Genomic DNA, 25,986 nt, shown 5'->3' with positions numbered 1-25,986 from the left:
GAACAAAGAAATCCGGAAGTGCTTTTAATTTCAAAAACTATGGAATCTAATGATTATGTTATGTATCAAACATAAACTCTACTGATTTTCAAGTAAAGTGACGATTGAAATGAATCATAATATCGATACATTTTGCTAAAATAACAGATACGAAAAAAATCCCCTTTTTTACCCAGCCCCCAAATAGTACAGAGAGAATATATCTAAGTTTTAGACAACACAATGACATTACTTTTAAAAATTTAAATTATGCCTTTCAATTTTTTATTATTATAATTATTACTTTTTAATTATCTTTTTTATTATTATTATTATTTTTTCAGTTATCCGGAAAAACTTGTTTTCGGAATTACCATTATAGTGCCTAATGGATTTCCTGAAAGATATGGAAACCAGAGGGGAAAAAAATGATAATTTTACGTTTTGCCGTGTAATGATGAGACATTGTTAAAGAACATTTAGTACTGATATTTGAAAGTTTAATTACAAATATGGCATGGTGAGTATCAAAACATGAACTTTATTGGTGTCTAGTCACTTTGCCTGAATCGATTTAATACCTGACAGTGCAGTCATACTATAAATCATTGTCATCAGGGCATTACTTTGTAAAAGAAATTCATTAAATGGTACAAGTGTTAAACAAATGTATAAGATTATTTGTTCGTCATATGCTGAGATTAATAAAAAAAATGAAACTAACTTACTAAGCCGAGAATTACGATACCCACAGTTCCTTTTCATGGGGAAATTTTTATTGGACCACATTTCACAATTTATATGTATATGTTGTATAAAATAATAAAAATATATCAATCTTCAAACAAGAAAACACTTTCCTAATGCTTACATTGTACCATGAACTAATTATTGTCTCACTGTAACACTTCTTTGACATAATGACCCGTGTTCATAAACGATTTGTTTCATTCTTCATAGAGAGATGTAGGGCCTAGATACATGTAATTTCTGCGGAAACGAGGGGGTTATTAATATTCGGTCTTTCTTATCCCCCATATTTATATTCGGACCATAAGGGGGATAGGAAAGATCGAATATGAATAACCCCCTCGTTTCCACAGAAATTAAGATACATTTAGATATAGGGCCTAGATACATGTAATTTCTGTAGAAACGAGGGGGTTATTTATATTCGGTCTTTCCTATCTCCCATATTTATATTCGGACCATAAGGGGGATAGGAAAGATCGAATATGAATAACCCCCTCGTTTCCACAGAAATTAAGATACATTTAGATAGATTTTTTTTATTCAGGTTAAAATCAATGTTTGACACAAGGCGATATAAATAGCATATCAACTGAAAAGAACAAATGAATATTAATACATCCATATCCAATATAATCTTAAAGTATTCTGCAATTTTTAAGACTAGAAGTTTAAATTAAATACATATAATGATTATCACGGATAGTATTTTTGCATTGATTTGCACTTAAGGTAGATCCACCCTAATATGTGACTCATCAATATTAATGTCGAAAGTGGAAAAACTGTATCAATTTCCACTCAATATTGTTAATTTGAATAATAACCAAAGTAAATGTGTATATTGCCTCCTTTTTTGAGATGTCAGACATACAAAATCAAAAATATAGGTCAACAAATGAAAATCACACATTTTCGTAGAACGTAAGGATAAAAACTTGTTAAAATGACAAATGTTTAATCTCAGCAGGTTAGAAAAACTGCTAATTTATAAATATTTATAAATTAATTGTGGACATAAGGGAAATCCTAGTATAATGGTAGAGAAAATATCAGCATAGGAGATTCCCGTGGGGATCCATGTTAGAATCGGTCCTCAGTACATCAGCATAGGTTATTCCCGTGGGGATCCATGTTAGAATCGGTCCTCAGTACATCAGCATAGGAGATTCCCGTGGGGATCCATGTTAGAATCGGTCCTCAGTACCCCTTGCTTGTCGCAAGAGGCAACTAAATGGGGTAGTCCTTTGGATGAGACCACAAAAACCGAGGTCCCATGTCACAGCATGTGTGGCACAATAAAGATCCCTCCCCATAAAAAAAACTTTAGCTATTGATCTTAATCATAGTCTTTTATTTTGGTAATTTTACAGATATAAGATCTTATGCCATTTAATTGTGCTTTATTCCTCTTCTTGCCCTTGAGAAGCACCTCAGAGTAATTTGTTTTATATAAGTTACATGCTATATAAATTTTATCATCATCATATAAGTGTGGAGCATAGGCCTAAATTTTGCAGCCCTTCACCAGCAATGGTGACGTCTACATATGAGTGAAAGATTCTCGTTAAACAATATACATGTACAGTCAATCAACCAGTATAAAAGTTATTGCCATGGACAACATTTTTAAAATTATAAATAATTGATTATCTATGGAAAATATATATATATTCACTATCAATAGTTTACCAATTTTTTTATTTAATCAAATGAGTAAAATTTCCTCTGAAAGGTATATTTATACCATGCACAACGTTTAATCTAATAAAGATTTTTGCAAAAACCTATGACATCACATGGAGATCAATCTACCTTAAGGATAACCCATTCATAAAAGCACAGGTGTTTATTTCTAATTTAACAATAAATAACAGCAAAGTGTGATCATGGTGAAAATAAAACAGGATGTAGACTAATTATGGCAAATTTTTTTTTTTTTTTTTTTTTTTTTTTTTTTTCATACAACATTTATTCACATTATGACAGTCAGGGTTTTAACATCATGCCCTTACAAACCCACCTGACTAGGGGGTACAGGGTATTTTATCTACCATTTACTCACACATCCACTGTAATAGGCATTCATTCAAAGATAGGAAAAAAGGAAGAGAATTAGAAAGGAATGAAATTACTCTGGCTTATCATATGTACACTATACAAAATAATATTAATCTAATAGGTTGTCACAAACTAAAGGTTTTAAATGTATAACAAATGTACTGTTATGACATTGATAATAACTTCCGATGATATACATAGGCTAATTAATATATACAATTACATATTATATATTCTGGATGATCTAAAATCTATAAATCTTTTAATTTATGAAATGTATTCCATTTCTTCTCGAAAACATCTACATAATCATTTTTGCATGCTAACTGCCTTTCTACTTTGTACACATTTGTCCAAGTGGTAATAAAGTTATTTAACAAAGGCGGATTGCCTCTACATTTGCAACAATACACAAAGTACTTTAAATAATAATTAATCAAATTGATCATTTCATTTTCTGAGCTACCCAGCAAAAAGGTTTTTTTATCAACAACAATATTTACTGAAAAAAAATCCCTAAACCATGACTGCACATTCTTGAAAAATAAAACAACATTTTCACAGTCATACAAAACATGCTCTATTGATTCCCTTTCTTTTACACAAAACGAACATAAATCGTTGTCTATTTTCTTTATTTTGAACAAAAATAAATTTGTGACTAAAATTTTTTGATTTATACGATATTGTAGCCACTGTAACTTTGTATCCTTTGTAATAGTAAAAACATTTTTATTAATTGTATTCCACTCTTCTTGAGAGATATCAAATTGTATATCCCACTTCTTTTGACCTGTAGGTTTTTCTTCACTATGATTAAAAATTTGTACAGTTTTTTTTTGTTTCTTTTAAAATATATGAAAGGGGCTATATGTATGGGAATAGTAGGTTCTTGAACTTTTATAAACTGGTTTATTCCATTAACTCTCATTGCTTTCTTCAATGCTTGTCTTAAACCAAAAAATGAGATTTTACTTTATACATTTCCATGAATTGATTATAATTCATGATATCTCCATTCTCATCTAACATTGAGTTAACTGTATATACATTATTTTCACACCATTCTTTCAGATATAAAGTTTTTCTATTTACCTTTATGTTTTCATTGTACCATAAAACACTATTAACCATACGTTCAGAAGATTTTTTTCTCTCAAAAAGACATATTAACCATTTCCAGGATTTAATTACATCCCTCCAAAACATATTCTTTGATTTTTCAAGTTTTTGTAAAGCATACAACGGTCCAAATTTAATAGCATTACTTATATCAACTTCTGCTCCTATAATAGATTGCCACTTGGCTGTATCAAAGAGAAGTTTTTTTAATCCATGACAATTTTAGACTTGCAATAAAGTTTTCAATATTTACCATATTTAATCCTCCTTTGTCATATTCTTGTGTGACGACTGATTTTTTAACTTTTGCGACAGGACTTTTCCATAAAAACTTGAAGAATATTTGATTTAACTTGTCTATGATGTCTTTAGATGGATTTGGTAATGAAATAAATAAGTACCAGTTTTGAAATTGCTAATGATTTAATCACTGTAATACACCCTATAGGAGTAAGAATTATGGCAAATTTAAAACCCTGTATCAAGTTTGAAAAGTAAACTAACAAAGTATTTAAAGGATACAAAAGAACTCTCTTCACAACATTTCAAATCCTCCATTAATAGCGTTTCTTGACAGAGTGTTTAAAAGATTCCTTACTTCTTGATTGTGTGATGTTTGTTGGCTAATTATTCCAATCCTTGATGGCATTGTAATAAAAGGTCTGATCTTTACACAGCTTGATTGATAGTAATCTAAAATCGAGACTATTTGCAGATCTGATGTTACAGTATTGGTCACATATATACTTGTAAAATATGTTCTAAAGATGAACAGGGGCTTTGTTATGAACAAATAATAAAAACACCATTCAGTCTCATTTGTTTCCATCCTGTCCACATTCAACATATTCAAAGTATCAACATACTAGAATTAACTGAATGCTTTGGAGATAAATGTAAAATGAATCTAATAACCTTGTTTTCACAAATTTGTAATTTACGTTTCAGTGCTTTTGGACAATCCAGAGTACCATGTACTGCCCGAATAATCAAATGACAGAATAAGTTCTGAACATAAGGAAAATTTGCACATTTGAATAGTAGATACAATATTTTCACCACACAATTTAACATCAATGTACAAACCAAGATATTTTATATTTAGCATCAATGTACAAACCAAGATATTTTATATTTAGCATCAATATACAAACCAAGATATTTTACTTGCTGAGAAGCTTTGATAACATGATCTTTACAGACATTGGAGAAATCATCAACTTTTCTTAGTTTTCTTTTAGGGCCAAATAACAATAATAAGATACAAGATTGACCAGTCAAGGGCCTCGGAAGGTGATCTGTGTTATGAGTGTTATATGAAATCATTTAGTTTTATGATCTCAATTCAATATCATATGATTCTAGTATTCAGAATGTCGTAAAAAAGCTCTCTTCAATAAATGCCGATTCAAATAACAAATTTGGAATGAATTACCATTATCCAATAATGAATAGGTAGTGAACCATTAGGTTGAGCACAGCTACATATTTATATATCATCTGATAACCAAGAGACATGGATGTTGTGATACTGTTGTAAAAACTTTATTGAACACAGTGTCATTTGTAGATTTCCAGCAGTACTTGTGATGCAGGGCTATGTCATGGATACTTAAATGAAATACAGTCATATTCAATAAAATCATTTTCAACTCAAAGAACAACATATAATTTTCGTGCACTCCTGATCCCGCACTATATAACACATGTGGTTAAAACAACATTAAATAGTTATCATTTCACATCATGCACAAATATAATATATCTTAAGTTCTTATTGAAAATTATGAAAAAACTCATGTAATGTGGTTAGGTTCCAAAAAATATAGTAATGAAACTTTGCTGCCAAATTACAGGCTTAGGTGGAGTACCACCAGATTTACTTTGTTAGGAATACATTTTGACATGGAATTAGATAAGATACCACAATTAAACTATGAACCAAAATTAGTGCAGATTAAATCTATAATCAAACAATGGGAGAAAAGGTTTTTAACTCCCATAGGGAAAATTACAGTTATCAAGACATTGATTTTACCATTACTAAACTATATTTTATTGTCAATCCCAAATCCTTCTGAACTCTACCTTAAGGAATTAGGAAAGATATTTTTCTTGTTTATATGGAATAATAAAACACATAGGGTAAAAAAGGAGGTCATTTTTAAAAAATATGAAGATGGGGGGTTTAAAAATGGTAAACCTAAGTTGTTTTGGATAAGATATCTCATGTTTTCAAATAGAGGGATGGAACATTTTATTCCAAAGTTAGACTTCAGCAAATTAATAAACTGTGGAATTGAATACTTTACAATATCCTTGAAAACATTGAAAAATAAATTTTGGATAGATGTATTTAAATCATGGCTTACATTGCATGACCTTAGTAAAAAGTCTGATGTTGCTGCTGATGCACCTCTATTTTATAACCCAAATATTCATATTGGTGGAAAACCATTTTATAATAAACAAATGTTTGACAGCGGCATCAGACAACTTAATGATATAATCAATGAAGATGGTTCATTTCTTGGTTTTGAATCGTTTTGCAATACTTATCCAAATACAAAGATTAATTTTTTAGAATATAATAGCATTATCCATGCTGTTAAGGCTTGGGTGAAAAATTGTGGATGTGACAAAACTATCAAAAAGCTCACAAATTCATTGATTATGTCAAATAAATATACAGTGTTGAAATGCTACAAATCAAAACTTTTTTATGAAATTATAAATCAAAATTTCTCAATCACGTCAGGCAAAACAAAATGGATTGAGCTTTTAGAAGTTAACACTAAAGAATGGAAAATAATTCATAAAATACCCTAAGCTTCAGAGTGACAAAAGATAGCAAAATCCAATGGTTTCAATACAGAATTATAAACCGAATCTTGGCCCCAAACTCTTTTTTATTCAAAATCAAAATAATTGACTCTAAGTACTGCAATCATTGTCATTCTGAAGAGGAAACAATAGAATGTGATTTTTTACAATTATTCCTAACAGAATTTGAGCATTTTTTGGAAGATAAGACTGAATTACAAAAAATTCTTTTATTCTTGGTTTTATTGAAAATAATAGTATGATACAAAACACTATTGTCTTATGGCTTAAACACTATGTGTACACAGCAAGATGCACTGAGAAGTCCTTGAGTGTGTGTGCTGCAATATCACAAATGAAATTTTTTTATGAAACTCAAAAATTTATTTCGTATAAAAATGGTAAAAAGGAAAAGTTTGATGCCCAATGGAATCGATGGAACCTTCTGTTTTCTTAACTTCTCTCTCTTCCTCTCTTTCTCTCTCAAATCCCACATACCTTCAGCTCATATGCTTTGTTTTCTTTTTTGTTTTTCTTCTTCTCTGGATATAATATTAATGTATATCTGATGTACCAGTATGTGCACAAAAAAACAAAAAAAATATTTTGAGCACTGAGGCCTATAGGAATATCAAACTTAGTCAGTTTTTAAAATGCATCTTGGGGAAGGTGTGTCCCAACCTAAAAATGGGTCAGTGTGATGTCCTTTTTTTTAATTGTAATTGACAGAATCATAGCTTGTGACATCAAGCATGCAAAGATAGACATGCATCTTGTACATGTAGATGCAGACAGGTGTTTCTTGTACCATTGTGGAATGTGGTGCAGTTCATATATTCTAAAATTTAATAATTAACAACATTAAACATATTTGCAAATGATAGTGATATTTATTTTCATATTTAATTGTTTTTCTGCTTAATAATGATAATAAAATTTATATAGTAAAACAAATTACTGTAAGATGCTTTACAAGGATAAGAAAAGGAATGCAACAATAAAACACAATTATCAAAATATAAAGATAATTTTAAGATCAACAGCTAAAAGGTTTTTTTAATTTTTAATTTTATTTTATTTATTTTTTTGATAACTAAATCAATCCCTGTTTTATACACCTTAGATTGGAACATTAAATGTTTTTATAAGAATGTCTGTTTTTCACACATTCCCCCAACACCTGATAATTAAATGGCCAGGAGGCAATCAAACAAAACCATTAGCACTACTGGAGTCATTCAAACCTACTAATTATCACCCTGGAAGTACTTTAATTCACCTCTATCAAAATATATAATTATCCTTCTTGTTTTTATTGCTTGTTGTTATTCAAACACTAGACCCATGCATTTCATTACAATACCAACATCATTTTGAGTAAATCTTGAAAGTAATTATTTAAGACAGATGATAAGTAAGAAGTGTCCCTAAACCTATCTACAGAGTGTCATTCAGAGGAAATCTTAGCCATGCCTTGTAAAGAAGTACTGTTTAGGTGTAGAGTCACATTTCTACCCAAGAAAATGTGCAGGAGGAGAAAAATGTAGCTATTTTGATAAGATTTTTGTTCATAAGTTTTTTAATCTATTTTTATAGCCAGAAAATATGTTTCCTATTAACTTTTTTTATTGTGATCATATGAAATGATTGAGGATTATGCCTTTAGTTTCCAGTTATTTCATACTGTGGACTAATTACAATTTTTTCTGGTCATTTCTTTTGCAGTCGTGAGTTGCAGACGGCAGACCTGATCCAGACCGGAATGGACAGACCGGCGTCCCCGGCTCGCCTAGCTTACACTTCGGACAAACATCCTCGACACACCCTGGAGGCAATCAACGTGTTAAGGAAACACCGCGAATTGTGCGACGTCGTCCTTATTGTGGGAAATAAAAAGATTTTTGCTCATCGCGTCATCCTGTCTGCGTGTAGTCCATACTTCCATGCCATGTTCACTGGAGAGCTGGCAGAGAGTCGGCAGACAGAGGTGACAATAAGAGACATTGATGAGACAGCTATGGAGTTATTAATAGACTTTTGTTATACCTCGAACATTACGGTGGAGGAGGGGAATGTCCAAACCCTCCTTCCTGCAGCCTGCCTTTTACAGCTGGCAGAAATACAAGATGTGTGCTGTGAGTTTCTCAAAAGACAGCTAGACCCTTCCAACTGCCTTGGTATCCGAGCCTTTGCTGACACACACGCTTGCAGGGAACTATTAAGGATTGCTGATAAATTTACTCAGCATAATTTTCAAGAGGTAAATAGGATTTTTCTATTTTTTTCTCATCCAAGTTTACATTTCCATAGTAAAGTTATATATTACAAATTTGTCATTAAAAACATGAAGATATATTCAGAGCAGGTTTTTTTTAGATTCAAAAAATATAAATTACATTGGAGACTATGAATAGTTGATGGACATAAATTGTATTGGAAACTATAAATTTGGTTGTAGTTTTATAAGTGATGGATAAAAAATTGTATTGGAGACTATTAATAGGTGATGGATATAAATTGTATAGGAAGCTATAAATTTGGTTGTATTTGATTTTATAAGTGATGGATATCAATTGTTTTGGAGACTATGAATTTGGTTGTATTTGATTTTATAAGTGATGGATATAAATTGTATTGGTGACTATGAATTTGATTGTATTTCATTTTGTAGGTGATGGAGAGTGAGGAATTCATGCTTCTTCCTGTTAATCAGTTGGTGGACATCATTTCCAGTGATGAATTAAATGTTCGTAGTGAGGAACAAGTCTACAATGCAGTTGTTAACTGGGTCAAGTTTAACATTTCTGAAAGGCGTTCACACCTACCAGTGGTAAGTATTTCTATCAGAAGTTAGTCCATTATTCATGTTGAAGTTTTGCACATTCATGTTAGTGCACATATATACCCAAACACATAAATACCTGAAGGATTCCTCACTTTGTATTGTAGATATTCAAAACACTACAGTGCTCCCTCGATATATCCCCCCCCCCCCCCCCCCCCCCCCCCCCCCCCTCTTCTCGGTATAATTCCACCCCTTCTTATTGCCTGAAAATCATAAAGAACAGATTTCTCCCCACGTTAACATCCCTGTCATAATGCCAAACCTACATGTACATGCCATATACCACTGATTTTCATGAACAAATAAGTAAAATGTTATAGGGTTTACCCTTGATAATACTTGATATTGGTAATGCCATACCTAACATCCATCAGTAATCACTCCTGTACTTTGAGAGCAATGTCCTGAAGTGTGACAGAATGGACAAGGTGGTCAGGTTAATTACAAATAACTGCTAAATTAAACTCAGTATTATCTAAACATTTATACAGAATGGAGCCCAAATAAATTGACATGACTGAATTTCTTTTGACTACTTGAGTGAATTGACAAGAATGGTGAATTAGTTATTTTGCCACCCCTGCTATATTGCCCAAATTCGTCTTGCACAAAAGTTGGCAACATATCGAGGGAGCACTGTATATATATGATATGTATAAATTGTATATAATACGCAACATAAATGGTCTAATTTCGAGCTTTGAATTTTTTTTTCAAAACTTCAATTCTTGTGTGACAGTTTTATGATATTAAATATTTACAGCCTTTTTTTGACACTATTTCCTGTGATTTGACACCAGAAAGGAACCCGTCTTTGTCTGCCAGCATTTTATCACTGAAAATGCCATTTTGTTAAAAGAAAGTCATCTTTGTGACCATAACATGCAACCCCAACAAACTTTAAATACAGTTCCAGCTTTGTTTTGAATTCAGGTTGTTCAGCATGTCCGTCTTCCCTTGATGAGTCCCAAATTCTTGGTTGGGACAGTTGGGTCTGAACTACTTATTAAAAGTGATGACACATGTAGAGACTTAGTGGACGAGGCCAAAAACTATCTCCTTCTTCCTCAAGAGCGACCCCTCATGCAAGGTCCCAGGACCCGTCCACGTAAACCAATCAGATGTGGGGAGGTTTTATTTGCAGGTAAGAAAATGGATCTTGGTTTAAGGAGGGCTAATACACCAGAGAAATCTGATATGCATAGAAAGTAGAGAGTATGTACAATGAAATTGAAAAGTTTCAAATATAACTCATTTAGGGGGAAAATGCAGTTTTAGTAGAAAGTAAGCTGAAAAACAATAAAACCTTTGCTACATTTAAATGCATGATCAGCAGTCAACATATAAATCTAATAAGTTATCCAGTGCAATTAGATTTAAAAGGAATATACATGTATTGTTGATATTTATATTTTTATTCAAGTTTCAAAAGGAAGTCAGCCATTTATATGATGATGTATTATACCTCCTTAAGAGCAATTAAACTTAGTAATCAATTAACTTTCCAAGATGGATAACATCCTCTCTGTGTATATTTTGAATAATCAGGTGCACAAAAATTAAGAATAGGTCTGAGGAACCCTATTTATTGACTACATATATACAAATGTTAATAAATATCATTTGAACATCAGTATAATGTGATTGCATCAATGCCTTTGAAGACATACACACAGAAACTCAGAGATAATGTGTACATACTGTGATTACTGATAAAAGCAGTGGAGACATGACACACTGAAATGACTTACTAAAATCAGATCATATCTTACGTCCGGCCATGAAATGGCTAGGTCATAGAGTGTTGCCCTTTTCCATCATTCTGTCATAATTCAGTTCCCATTCATTATCTCGGCTATGGATGCATATATTTAACTGAAATTTGGTATCTACATGTATTTGCTTAAGTACATCATGAGAATATCTAAGTCAAGTACTTATGGTTGAATTATTTTTGACAGAGTTGTGCCCCTTTAATTTAGAAAATTTTGGTTTTGGCTCATCAATATATGTATATATTTGTATGATATTTTTGAAATTGAAATTTAGGATATAGATATGCCACAAGAATACACAGGTCAAATCAGTATTTGGGTCAGGTCAAAAACTTTTGTTAGAGTTATGCTCCTTGGACTTGAAAAATCTCGAATCAATTCAGTTTCCAGCGGTTTTCTGCTCATTATCTGACTAATACATGGACATTTTGAATGAGAGTTTGGGATATATATATATATATATATATATATATATATATATCATGACAATATGTAGGTCAAGTTACTGTTAGATTCCAGTCAGATGATTTTGGGCAGAGCTATGCCTTTTGGGCTTAGGAATTTTATAGAATTCAGTTTCCACTCATTATGGACCTTTTTTAACGCAGCAACAGAAATATGCATTCCAACTGTTTTAATCATCTTATCAACAACAATATTCAATCTAAACAATAACAAACATTTATCGTAAATATACTAATTATACAGAGCTGTGTGAACAGAGTTGTTGATACTAATTATCTGAAACATGTACTCCATTGCTTGACTTATTTTATGATGATAGTTGGGGGCTGGTGCAGTGGTGATGCCATTTCCAGTGTGGAGCGGTTTGATCCCCAGACCAGTGAGTGGCGAATGGTGGCTCCAATGTCCAAGCGGCGCTGTGGAGTCGGGGTGGCTGTACTGAATGACCTTCTATATGCTGTGGGAGGACATGATGGACAGTCGTACCTTAACAGTATTGAAAGGTCAGATACTTAAGAGATAAATTTCATTTTTGAAATTACATGAGGGTATTAATTGGGACACTTTACGCCAATATATATAGTTCAGTATATAGTTCAGTGTGTTAGTGCTTCATGAAAAGTATGCTGACATAAAACATTGCTTCATACTCTCAAATATTTTTAAATCTGAAGTTTATATTTTATATTTACATTTTACTTTCGTTTCTGTCGGAATATTCCCAGCTGTTAAAATAGTCGTACTATATTGATCAAGATTCATACGCATATCGTTCACATTCATGAGGAAAATGACAATCATTTCAATTGATAAAGATATCGAAGGTAAAAACATTGGAAATGTCAATATTGTGTACTGTAGTGTTTGAAATCATCAGATCAATAACGTTGAAGACTTTTAACAAGACAATAACATATTATTTACACATTGATCAGGTGTTCCTCATTATGACTTAAATTGCATCTCTTTCGTTTGCACTGTTCCTTATCTGTGCTTCAAGCTTAATATTTTGTTATGTCTGTTTATTTCTAGATTTGATCCCCAGACAAACCAGTGGAGTGGGGACGTGGCTCCAACGAGTTCCTGTCGGACAAGTGTGGGAGTCGCCGTACTCGACAATTATATGTACGCTGTTGGCGGCCAGGACGGGGTCTCCTGTCTTAATTTTGTGGAGAGGTAAGGTCCATGATGACTTTTCAACAATTATGTGAAAGATTTTTAGACATTCATCACAAAATTACAGTTGTGGAATTAATCTTAAAGATATATATGGATTATTGGTGTATTTCATTATGCAATGTCACTCAGGTGAAGAAAGGTTAGATAATATACGTAGGTGAAGAAAGGTTAAATGATGATATGCAAGATAAAGAATTTTATATCATAATATACATAGAAAGGGAGGTTAGATGATAATGGTGTAAGGGAAAGGAAGGTTAGATGATAATATACAGGGAAAGGAAGGTTAGATGATAATATACAAGGAAAGGAAGAATAGATGATAATATACAGGGAAAGGAAGATTAGATGATAATATACAGGGAAAGGAAGGTTAGATGATATATACAAGGAAAGGAAGGTTAGATGATAATATACAGGGAAAGGAAGGTTAGATGATAATATACAGGGAAAGGAAGGTTAGATGATAATATACAGGGAAAGTAAGGTTAGATGATATATACAAGGAAAGGAAGGTTAGATGATAATATACAGGGAAAGTAAGGTTAGATGATAATATACAGGGAAAGGAAGGTTAAATGATTATTGTTGATTCATATGCATTACATGTTTCGTAATGTTTGTCATCTTATTTACAGGTATGATCCTCAGCTAAACAAGTGGACTAAGGTAGCTTCTATGAGTACCAGGAGGCTAGGGGTGGGTGTGGCAGTCCTGGGTGGATATCTGTACGCCGTGGGGGGCTCTGATGGAACATCTCCTTTAAACACAGGTAAGAGGCGTGTTATAGATCTCAGTCACCTGACTCCACTGAATTAAACTTTGCATTATGAATATGACCTGTGTGATCCATGCTTTGAAAATTATAAATTTCGATTATCGAACTCTTAAGGAATAGCCTTCAGGCTGTAAAGGATTAGACTTGTAGTAAATTATTGCATATGACAGTTTTTTGCCCCCCCCCCCCCCTCCCCCACCCCCCAATCAAATTTTCCTTACTGGACTTAATCACAGAAGGCAGTATAGTGTTACACAGACCAATCGTAATTATAGAAGTTCATATTTAGTCAACGCAAAGCGCATTTTTGTGATCTTGTCATAGGATAGCTCTGTAAATGTTATCTTTTTTCTTTTATTTTTCTCAACAGTTGAGAGATATGATCCAAGGAGCAATCGTTGGACACCAGTCTCTCCCATGGGTACCCGGCGTAAACACTTGGGAGTGGCTGTATATAACAACATGATTTACGCCGTGGGAGGGAGAGACGACACGACAGAGTTAAGCAGTGCAGAACGGTACAACCCCCAAACTAACTCCTGGCAGGCGGTGGTGGCCATGACGTCGCGGAGAAGTGGGGTAAGTGGTGTCCTGCTGTGTAAAGTCAGTGTAAAATTGGTTTTGTAGTCATTCATAATACCGTATAAGTAAAAATTTTAGCGAGGATTTAATTTAGATTTAAATATACATGTATATACCCATTTTGATGGGAAAATCACTTAAGAAGTAGGGACAGTTTCTACAGTCATTTGGCCCAGAAAATAAATGATTTCAGTAGGAGTCCCAAAATCTGGCATTCAAATAAGGAATATATAAGCAAATTCAAACTAACTTTAATTTGATCCAAAATTGCTTTGTGTTGTATGAGCGTGAAGTTGGCATAAAATTGCCAAAAATGTAAAAATCAATGAAAATTTTCATAAATTCAGGGTGTTTTCCTTTCATAAAACATACAGCCCATGCGTCGAGCAAATTTATATTCAAATACATTTTTCATCTTCTCTTAATACACAATATATATTAATTTCATTTTGCTCGACAGATGGGCACACCATTTCCTAAGCAATAATCTGGATGAAATTTAACAGTTATCAAGCTCTTTTTGAAAAAAGGCGGGGAAAACTCTTATTCATGACGTAATAATGCTATAAAATAAGAAATAACTTTTATTAGGTCACCTGAATGAATTCAGGTGACCTATTGCTATCTGTTTTTGTTCGTCGTCGTGCATTAACATTTGAACATTTTCAGCTTCTTCTCTGAAACCCCTGAACCAATTTCAACCAATTTTGGCATATAGCATCTGTGGGTGGAGGGGAACAAAAGTTGTGAAATTCGTGGTCCCTGCCCCCCTGGGGCCTGAGGGGTGGGGCAAAAACCATCAAAATGAGTGTAATTTTAAAAAATCTTCTTTACTCCTGGACATCAAGAAGCCAAACTGTGGGCATAATTATAATGAGCGTTGAGCCCTCTACCAAAATTGTGAAATTCATGGCCCCTGGGGCAGGGGTTCTTGTGTTAGGGTGGGGCTCTATTGGTCATATAGTGAAAATGTAGAAATTCTTTGAAAATCTTCTTCTCTGTCCTTGGGTATTAAGTAGACAAACCAATAGCATGGTTATGATGAGCAAGGATGCCTCTTTCAAAATTGTGAAATTCATGGCCCCTGGGTCAGGGGTTCTGGTATTAGGGTGGGGCCCTATTGATCATATAGTGAAAATGCATTTTATTTCTTTGAAAACCTTCTCCTCTGCTGCTGGGTATTAAGTACACAAACTAATAGTATGATAATGATGATCAAGGATGCTTCTTTCAAAATTGAAATTTATGGCCCCTGGGTCAGGGGTTCTGGTGCAAAGGCGGGGCTGACCACATAGCTATTCAATGTTTCTTCCATCCAAAAGTAAAATTCTTATATTTAAACACAAACCTAATTCAAACATTGGAAGGTTGTTACATGATACTCAGGTGACCTATAAGGCCCCTGGGCCTCTTGTTTAAGTTGAGATACTATACTTCGCATATATTTAATTTATTTAAAACACAGATCAAGCTTGATTCAAAACTCCTTTAAATCAGAGAATTTTTGGGGGCCTTTTTATGTACACAATCGTACCTTGTTCTTTGTGTCTCGCTAAAAATTCCACTTATACGGTATGCATGATTATGATAATATTCATCACACAATGGGGCTTTTTATGTTTCCTGTATAGTGCTGATTTATATATCTGTCATTTAAATTACTGACCACACATTCTAACTCTTGTCAGGTGGGTTTAGCTGTGGTGAATGGACAGTTGATGGCCATAGGAGGCTTTGATGGAACAACCTACTTAAAGACAATAGAGGTGTTTGATTCAGAGGCAAACTGCTGGAAGTTATGTGGGGGAATGAATTATCGCAGACTTGGAGGAGGAGTCGGTGTTGTCCGAATGCCCCAACACGAATCTCATCTTTGGTAATCCGTGAAATGGTGCTTACAAAATGAAACATAGGGCATTACAATAGCTGCAATAAAATGGGGAGTCCTACACAAAACTCAACTCAACTCAACAGCAGGCAAAAGGATTTTACTATGAAGCATTACATATGCGATAGATAGTGTTCCCCTTCTATGCCTACATGAACTGCTTTCAGCTATGTACACTTTTCGAGTATTTATCCAGTTTATAAACTGTAGTGCTTTCATGTCCAAGTTTACCACAAGGGTTAACCCCTCACACTCCCGTGATTGCTGCAGTTCTTTGCCTTTTTTCGTCACTCTTTCATAAAGCAAAGAAAGCAGTATATGATAAGCACCCCATTAAGTAATCTCAGTGCGATTACCTGTTAAGTTCCGTATAGTAATCTCAGTGCGATTACCTGTTAAGTTCCGTATAGTAATCTCAGTGCGATTACCTGCTAAGTTCTGTAAGTATCAACTTGTTGTCAAATACCAGTGATATAAAGCCTGACAGGCACTCGCTTCATTGTATTTCAACTAAGTTATAAAGATTTTCACAGATATCATTATATATTGTTGATATTCAATTTGTGTGTGTGTGGACATTTTAAATGTTTGAATGATATTTTAAAAGAGTGGATGTTGATGTTTGTAGATGTATATAACAAAGGTATTACTACATATATGTATTATAAGACAATAATGAGTTTTACTGAAATATTTTGCTCATGGTAACTGCTGCAGCTGTAACAATCATATGCATTTCATTTGCTTTGACATTTTATAATCCATGTTCCACAAATTAGCTTTTTTAAAAGATATCTTTTAATGTATGCTTTTATCAGAAATTTGTAAATGTGTGCTTTTTCTCCCAGTTGAAAGCATTGTATCTTTTTGTCATGAAAAATGCAAATCTACGTGAATAATTGTGAATAATAAATACCTTGATATGAGTAATTATTGTGTTTATTTTTTTCCCCTGTACTATCAAATACTAAATGCTCTTTTAACATGTATGATTTTAAACAATATTATTGCTTAGTCTACAGGTTATTTGACTGTCAAACTCTTTTCAATATACAATGTATTAAATATCAGAATCCTAATATGATAAAATAAACCCATCCTTTTCAATAGAGTAATTACCATTCTGGACAAAACATGTATTGGAAAATTTCTGGCATCATCAGAGATGTGATCATATTTTCTCTCAGAAAACCATAGAGAATTGAGAACAAAACAACCTTGATTTATTGACATTGATGCTTGACTACAATTCACATGTTTGGTGTTTTTCAGCGTTGTTTTTCCTTAATCTGAAATACAGAACAGTTATACAGATAAACAGACTTGTTAGTGGAATGTAAATTGTGAGATATACTAGGGGATACTTGCTCCTCCTAGACACATGATATCCAGGGGTTCGTGTTTACCCAACTCTGTTTTGTATTGCTTTTAGGAGTTACGAGATTTATCACTGTTCGTTATCTTCACCTTTCATACAACACCTAGGTTTTTATGTCCGAAGATCAAGGTGGTGTTTTGTTATTGGTCAATCTGTTTGACCTTGGAGAGTTACCTCTGGGAGCACATTGTTTCACAAACACATCTTGTGCTAAACTGCATTTTAAAAAAGAATGTTACATGTTATGCACTTTCAGTTACATAGAAATTGTAATGAAAAGATATACCCCATAAAGGAAAAAAAGACCTAAAAATCACGCGACATAGAATTACCAATAAGAGCTAATGCGGCCATGTTCCCGAAGTTGTAATGCATGCTGGGATGTGAATACGTCAGCGTAGGAGCCCTAAATGGCTGTGGCTGCTGAAAGGTATAAAATCCCGGATTCTGGCCGGGTAGTCCTCTTGTAACAGCGCCACCACCGGTCATCGCGGCAGTAGGCAAACCCAGAGCACCAGCAATGGGGACAGATGAAGCTCCACCGCCGGACACTGACAGTCTTGCCTTTAACTTGATGGCGTCCGTGACCGAGCCGTCTGAAATCCAGAAAGGAAAGGAAGAATCGCACTAGCTCCACTGTTTATCTTACAAAACCGAGATTTTTAATTCAATTTCTTTTTTCAGTCTTACCAGCCATTTTGTAGAGTTGTTCTGCAGGGATTCCGGGTACCCCTTCAAACGCACTCCGTTCAAACGGAGACAGCGAGTAGAAGTCGCTACCGCCCATCATCAAACACGTCACACCTGTAACAACGCAATACACCATACATTTCATAGCGCAATTTTTATACGGCAATATATTTTTTTTAAAATTTGAAACAGCAAAACTTTTTTGTATTGTCGGATTCTCACGTTTACCGACCACGTGATGCGTAAAGACGAGATCAGTCGTGGGTATCCGACGATAAGACGACAAATGTAGCCCCTTGGTTCGGTATGATCATAGCTAAATATGTCGACCTTGGAAAAAAAACATTACCTTTGACTTCGTAATCAATATGTTTTCTTTTCCTGAAGTCGATATACCTTTTGATTAACCTCGTCAAAAGGCTACAAAAACGCGATATTGTATGGAATGAACTGTTTAGAATTATTTTATTTTGTTTCACTGATTTAATTTCTTATTGCATTTTATTTTTAAAAATATCAAAACAACTCACTTGAAATGTTAAGAGTAAGAAAAAGAAACTTCCACATGGTTCAATTTGTCCTCCTCCTGCCAACGTTGTAGTCCGATAAAAGTCGAGATCGGGAGAACTGTAATTTTAAAACGGCGAAGAGTTAAATATCTAAAACATAGTAACATGACGAAATGTCGGTTTTGATAAATTGAACAATAAAAATGTTCCAAGAACCAAAAAATTGTCTACACGAAATTCTTGTCATAACCATCACTTCGGCTTTCATGCTTCGTTTCTTTAAAACTATATCCGACAATCTTCTCCTAATTCCTCGAGATGAACAAAGACAATTTATGAGATGTCAAAATCGACTTTACATTTTAAAATTACACTTTGCTGAAACCCATTAGTGAAGTATTACCCTGAGAATAACACATCATAAAGAAATTTAATTGGAATTGGCCCTAACGACTCCACAACTATCTTAAGGAAAATAGTTCATTTTTGTCAACGACAACATGCGCACTTGTTCATTCAAATCCATAGATGTATATGTTTGCTTCAGTAAAGTAAATAATTTTACCACATGAAGAAAATATTGAGTGTTTTTAGCTCACCTGAGCTGAAAGCTCAAGTGAGCTTTTCTGATCGCCTGTTGTCCGTCTGTCTGTAAACTTTTTACATTTTCGACTTCTTCTCCAGAACCACTGGGTCAATTTCAACCAAACTTGGCCAAAAGCATCCTTGGGTGAAGGGCTTTCAAATGAAGGGCCATGTCCCTTTCAAAGGGGAGATAATCACAAAAATGCAAAAATAGGATGGGGTCATCTAAAAATCTTTTCAAGAACCACTTGGCCAGAAAAGCTGAAATTTATATGAAAGCTCCTTACATAGTAGGGATTCAAGTTGTTCAAATCATGGCCCCCAGGGGTTGGATGGGGCCACAATAGGGGATCAAAATTTTACATACAAATATATAGGAAAAATCTTTAAAAATCTTCCCAAGAACCACTGAGCCAGAAAAGCTGAGATTTATATGAAAGCTTCCTGACATAGTGCAGATTGAAGTTTGCTAAATTCATGGCCCCCGGGGGTTGGATGGGGCCATAATAGGGGATCAAAGTTTTGCATACAAATATATAGGAAAAATCTTTAGAAATCTTCTCAAAAACTACTGGGCCAGGAAAGTGGAAATTTACATGAAAGGTTCCTGACATAGTGCAGATTCAAGTTTGTTCAAACCATGGCCCCTGGGGGCAGGATGGGGTCACAAGTGGAGATCAAAGTTTTACATAGAAATATATAGGTAAAATCTTCTCAAAAACTACTGGGCCAAGAAAGTGGAAATTTACACGAAAGCTTCCTAACATAGTGCAGATTGAAGTTTGTTAAAATCATGGCCCCCGAGGATAGGATGGAGCCACAACAGGGGATCAAAGTTTTACATACAAATATATAGGGAAAATCTTCTCAAAAACTACTGGGCCAAGAAAATGGAAATTTACACGAAAACTTCCTAACATAGTGCAGATTGAAGTTTGTTAAAATCATGGCCCCCGAGGATAGGATGGAGCCACAATAGGAGATCAAAGTTTTACATACAAATATATTGGGAAAATCTTTTTAAAAATCTTCTTCTAAAAAAAACTACCGGGCCAGGAAAGTTGAAATTTACATGAAAGCTTCCTGACATAGTGCAGATTCAAGTTTGTTCAAATCATGGCCCCCGAGGGCAGGATGGGGCCACAATAGAGGATCAAAGTTTTACATACAAATATATAGGAAAAATCTTCTCAACAACAACCACTGAGTCAGAAAAGCTGAGATTTACATGAAAGCTTCCTGACATAGTGCAGATTCAAGTTTGTTAAAATCATGGCCCCCGGGGGTTGGATAGGGATCAAAAGGGATCAAACAATAGGGATCAAAGTTTTGTATGCGAATATAATAGGAAAAATCTTAAAATATGAGCCAAGGTGACTCAGGTGAGCAATGTGGCCCATGGGCCTCTTCTTTTTAAATATTATTTTCTTCATTCACAGAATTCTCTAATCGCACCTAGGTATGTAATATCCGAGTATGAATTTGCATAATAGACATAATTTACTTTCCTAAATATTGCAGGCAGAGCATCACGATTCAAATTTGCAGTCTCGTGGGGATGCATGTTAGAGTAGGTCCTCAGTTACCCTTGCTTGTCGTAAGAGGCGACTAAGTGGGACGGTCCTTCGGGTGAGACCGCAAAAACCGAGACCCCGTGTCACAGCAGGTGTGGCACGATAAAGACCCCTCCCTGCGTAAAGGCCGTAACTTAGCGCCGAGCATAGACCTAAATTTCACAGCCCTTCACCGACAATGGTGACATCTCCATATGAGTGAAAAATTCTCGAGAGGGACATTAAACAACATACAATGAATCAATCAATGCAGAATTTCTAAACTCCAGTAGTCAAACTTTATATTGATAATGAATCAAATCAATAATATTTGCCATTATTTTTATTCCATTTTTTTTTTCAAAATCCATTGCACGTTCTACTTTGCCCCTATCTTTACTCCTCACGAAAATGTTACTGTTGTGAAGGATAAACTTCAGACTTATTGTGCCGCAACATGCGAGAACTGATATAAATTAAATATGGACTCTCAAAAACTCCAAATAACTTTTATATGAAGTTTGAAAACAAAACATTTCCAAAAACCATCCTCTTTACACCACCATTCCTTATGATAAATTAAAGTCATCTTAGACACCATAGACAATTGCTTCTTCAATAAAGATGGAACTCGAAAATATTCGCATCACTCAGTCATCCAAAAATTACTTTGTAAAACATCACTCTGATTCCACGCACATTTGATTTGCTGGAGTTCCTCATTGATAATATCCACGTAGTCTTTGGAGATCGGGTTTTCTAACAAACTACTGGAATCCCCATGGTCAAGAACTGTGCTCCTTTGTTAGCTGACCTGTTTTTGTATTCCTATTGTAAAAAATCTCTTGCTGTGGCCTTCAACTCGACATTTAGATACATGGACAACGTTTTATCTATTTACAATATTTTGATATACAGTGTTAGTTTCATTAGAAAATTATTATTTTTATGTGTTTGTTAAATATTATTTAATATTCCCGAGAGATATAAATATTTATATATTAAATATATATGTACATCCTGATCCAGAGTTTTAAATCAATAAAAAAAGAAAAAGGAAATGTATAAGTTCAGTGGTTTTCAACATGTTTTTATAATAATTTTGAACAAAAAATTCTTGAACTATAACTTACGTAACATGAAAATGAAAACTATATATTAATGCTGCTCAGTCAACCAAATAATCCCATATTACAAACAAAATCAAAATACATGTATACTTTAAGCACCTGTAATATACGTATATTAATACTGCTAGTATTCAGCGAATATTGATCATTGATGTTGCGGGGATTTCTACAGTCTCGTTTGGGGTCAGCGAATATTGATCATTGATGTTGCGGGGATTTCTACAGTCGCGTTTGGGGTCAGCGAATATTGATCATTGATGTCGCGGGGATTTCTACAGTCGCGTTTGGGGTCAGCGAATATTGATCATTGATGTTGCGGGGATTTCTACAGTCTCGTTTGGGGTCAGCGAATATTGATCATTGATGTCGCGGGGATTTCTACAGTCGCGTTTGGGGTCAGCGAATATTGATCATTGATGTCGCGGGGATTTCTACAGTCGCGTTTGGGGTCAGCGAATATTGATCATTGATGTCGCGGGGATTTCTACAGTCGCGTTTGGGGTCAGCATTTCGCAAAATCTATGGTTGTTGTAGTGATTCAGCCTGTTGTTGGGTCGGGTGCTGATGTGTTTCATACCTATTGTTAGGTCATTCTTTACACACTGATTTTGACTGTGGATTGCTCCGTTTGCCTGATAACGATATAGGGCTCACAGCGGGTGTGACCGGTCAACAGGGGATGCTTACTCCACCTGGCACCTGATTCCACCTCTGGTGTGTCCGGGGGTCCGTATTTGCCCTTCTCTTAATTTTGTATTCTTTATTGAATGTGCAGGGTTGATCGCTGTTCGTTATCTTCACTTTTCATAGTATCGCAAGCCAGAAGTTATCGGTTTGGGGAAAGTGGAACCGCCCAAATTCCGTATGATGGATTGCATGTAAAGAAGTCACGTGGCATATCAGTGGAATGCTCTCAATGTGCAAGATTCGAACAACGTCAAATAGATCTGATACTCACGTGACCTCTTCATTGATATACTATTATTAATGTATATATTGGTTTTCATGAAGTTATACTTACTGAATACATCTATCATCAGCGACAGTTTCTTTCAGGTACAACACATATTGAAAGAAACTTTCTATAAAGTAGAAATCTTTCAAAGTTTGCTGTGATGATTGAACAGATTTTTAGAACATACTTTATTGGTAATTACACGGAGTTATAAAGACATGAATGGAAAAAATAATAATATATGTTAATCTGTACAAAAATAGAACTTTGTTTACCAGAATTGAACACGGGGCATGTCTTCTCGCATAAATTTGATGATAATTAAACTCAACGTAGCGTGCTTAAAGCGGACATGCACCAGATTTGGTGTGTAGATAATGATTTTCAGTTAAAACTTTCACGACTTCTGAGAGGATTTCTAATTTTTTTTTAACTGAGCCGTGATTTACTGTAATAGGGATACCACGCATTTATCACGAACTCGTCTCCATTCTGTAATTATCATTTTATGTCGTTAATCAGCACACGCCAAAATATAAAAAAAGACGTAACTTACTATCAAAGTGTATAAAAAGTTGAAAAAGTACATAATTGTCATTAGATGATTACACATCAAGAATCTAAATTAATGCGTACTTAATTACCAAAAATAAAACTACCACCATCGACTTAACTGATCTTGTTAGAGATGCTAAGTTGGGCCACCAAAGGACTAAGTTCACTATCAGCATAATTTGGCTATAATTCTTGCGTGAATCTAAAAGTAAAAGAATTTTCTATATTAATTGATCGTTAAATAAATAAAGTATGTGAGACTAATTAACGAATCCTGATTTATCTACACATGTATGTAAATTGTCACACAGATAGATCTCCCGCCATTTAGTTTTAAAACAAGCCAAATTTAGAAATGTTCAATTAAAAGAAAATGTTTATTCGGTATATACATACATACATACATACAAACATACAAACTAAGGATAACCCTTGAAAGCTTATTTCCAATGGGTCCTTTGATGCACGGATGTTTGCGCTAGGGGATCATTCATGCGGGAGGAAACCCACGTATTCGAGCGGGCAACCGCCATACTCTTTCACATACAACCATTTCCGATCACGGGGATCGAACTCGGGTCGCAGCGGTGAGAAGTGAGTGAAAATGCTACCCGGACACCCACTTCGAATTTGTTCTTTAGTTTTAAGATGTGCGGGTGCCATGTGTGAACCAAGATCAAACTTTATATTTTTAAATTATCATATGCAAATATGTGAAAGTAGTTTTGGGGATTTTTTGTATCATTTCTTTGCTTCTGACTATTCCAACATTGGAATCATTGGATTTAATAATAATTCATGAAAATTTTTGTTTTTAGAACCAAAAATAGCGTCTCCTCCTTCGAAACTAGTATGTCTTGTTTCCGTATAGGACAAGTCCACACCGATTCCAGTCGATCATCTAAATGCAGATTAAATCCCCAAAATAGCTCACACCGCACCCACATTGTAATTCAACTTCAAATAAAATTGTGTATGAATCGAAAAGAAAACTTCTGTAACGTCAAATTCTTATATATATATATATATATATATATATATATATATATATATATATATCGTATATATCTCCAATATTTTTGGCCTTTGATAACTTTACAAATTGTATTGACAACCATTTCCTCGTGAATACATTGCAATTGTAAACTATTGAATAGAATTGATGATAGTATTATTTGATCTGCTGGATCGATGAGCGCTATTGTTGCTCTCCTCAAATGATTGATTATATCAATTATTGAATTGATGTGCGCTATAATTCAATTGAAAAGAGCATTAATTCAATTAATGCGCGCATCGATTCAATTAATGCACGCATTAATTGAATTATTTGTCTCTTGATTTGAATCAATATCTTTAATTCAATTGATGCTCGCAATAATTCTTTAAGGGAGATCAACTATATATTTTTAGATATTCCTTAATTCAAACAATTGAATTAATGATCTCTTTGATTGAATTGTTGCCCTCTTTAAAAGAATTGATGCGCGCATTAATTTCTTATACAAAAGCATTGGAAAATGGAAATGATTAAAGATATCTTCAATTCAATTAAAGAAATCATCAACTCATTTATACTGAGCTCCAAATAAAATTTTGCGAGCAATGATTCCACTACATTGATGCTCGCATTAATTGAATTGATGAGAGCAATAATGGAATTGATGCGCACATCAAATCAATTATCATTGCTCTCATCAAGTGAATTAATGGGCGTATCAGATCAATTTTGTTCTCATCAAATGAATTAATTCAGGTATTGGTCTCTTCAAAGGAATTAATGCACGCATCAATTACTGCTCTCATCACTTGAAATAATGCGCGCATTAATTCAATTGATAAGAGCAAAAATTGAATCGATGCGCTCATCAATTCAATTATTGCGCGTAACAATGAAATCGATGTGCGCATCAATTCAATCATTGCGCGCAATAATTGAATTGATGGTATCTTCAAATAATTAAAGATATCTTCAATTATTCGAGTTAATTTGGCGCTTCTTAAAAGCCTACTCGAAAAAAATATAATCGTATACATGTATTCATTTTCGAATTGATGATATCTATTCAAATAGTGTCCCTTGTATCTCGACGTGTAGATAATCTCAATGTCTGACATACTGGAGCCAAATTTTTGGCATATCACCTTATCACCAAGGAGATTGGGGTTGATGAGTTTGCATTTGAAATGTACATTTTTCTGTTTTCTTATTAGATATAAATATGTAGATATGTTATACTTATAACATTGTGGATACGAACAACAGTAAATTGTCAAATTTTCAGGACAACCTGTCCCTTCCCCAGGACGATAGAATATTTACATAGAAAAGAAACTAAATAGTTTGTTATCAGCTTTAGTAGTTTAGTTGTAGTTTTAGTTTC

General features: G+C 34.1%; 2 protein-coding genes across 2 annotated transcripts; one reads left to right on the top strand and one right to left on the bottom strand.

Annotated features, from left to right (window-relative positions):
• Positions 1–328: 328 nt before the first annotated feature.
• Positions 329–17,177, top strand: LOC125681320 (kelch-like protein 20). Its single transcript, XM_048921355.2, has 9 exons — positions 329–499; positions 8,461–8,995; positions 9,407–9,565; positions 10,514–10,724; positions 12,140–12,323; positions 12,853–12,996; positions 13,638–13,771; positions 14,148–14,356; positions 16,048–17,177. Exons 1-9 carry the CDS (start codon positions 492–494, stop codon positions 16,237–16,239), a joined length of 1,776 nt encoding a protein of 591 aa, XP_048777312.1. The 5' UTR covers positions 329–491; the 3' UTR covers positions 16,240–17,177.
• A 271-nt stretch (positions 17,178–17,448) lies between these two features.
• On the bottom strand, positions 17,449–21,896 carry LOC125681321 (uncharacterized). Its single transcript, XM_048921357.2, has 5 exons — positions 21,662–21,896; positions 18,846–18,942; positions 18,316–18,429; positions 17,958–18,221; positions 17,449–17,536 (listed from the first exon to the last, which is right to left on the bottom strand). The coding sequence occupies exons 2-5, from the start codon at positions 18,880–18,882 to the stop codon at positions 17,532–17,534; spliced, it is 420 nt and encodes a 139-aa protein (XP_048777314.2). The 5' UTR covers positions 18,883–18,942; positions 21,662–21,896; the 3' UTR covers positions 17,449–17,531.
• Positions 21,897–25,986: the final 4,090 nt, after the last annotated feature.

Source organism: Ostrea edulis, chromosome 2, assembly GCF_947568905.1.
Source record: "Ostrea edulis chromosome 2, xbOstEdul1.1, whole genome shotgun sequence".
Taxonomy (NCBI): Eukaryota; Metazoa; Mollusca; class Bivalvia; order Ostreida; family Ostreidae; genus Ostrea; species Ostrea edulis.
Note: the sequence above shows the minus strand (reverse complement) of the source record. Positions and strands in the feature narration are given on the sequence as shown.

Excerpts from the sequence above, each read along its gene's own strand:
- LOC125681320 (XM_048921355.2), top strand. Across the intron at positions 8,996-9,406 it reads CTCAGCATAATTTTCAAGAG|GTGATGGAGAGTGAGGAATT; the intron begins GTAAATAGGATT and ends TTCATTTTGTAG. Across the intron at positions 12,997-13,637 it reads TGTCTTAATTTTGTGGAGAG|GTATGATCCTCAGCTAAACA; the intron begins GTAAGGTCCATG and ends TCTTATTTACAG.
- LOC125681321 (XM_048921357.2), bottom strand. The coding sequence starts at position 18,882 with ATGTGGAAGTTTCTTTTTCTTACTCTTAACATTTCAA. Across the intron at positions 18,430-18,845 it reads TCTTACTCTTAACATTTCAA|GTGTGACGTGTTTGATGATG; the intron begins GTGAGTTGTTTT and ends GCGTTGTTACAG. Across the intron at positions 18,222-18,315 it reads ACAACTCTACAAAATGGCTG|ACGGCTCGGTCACGGACGCC; the intron begins GTAAGACTGAAA and ends TCTGGATTTCAG.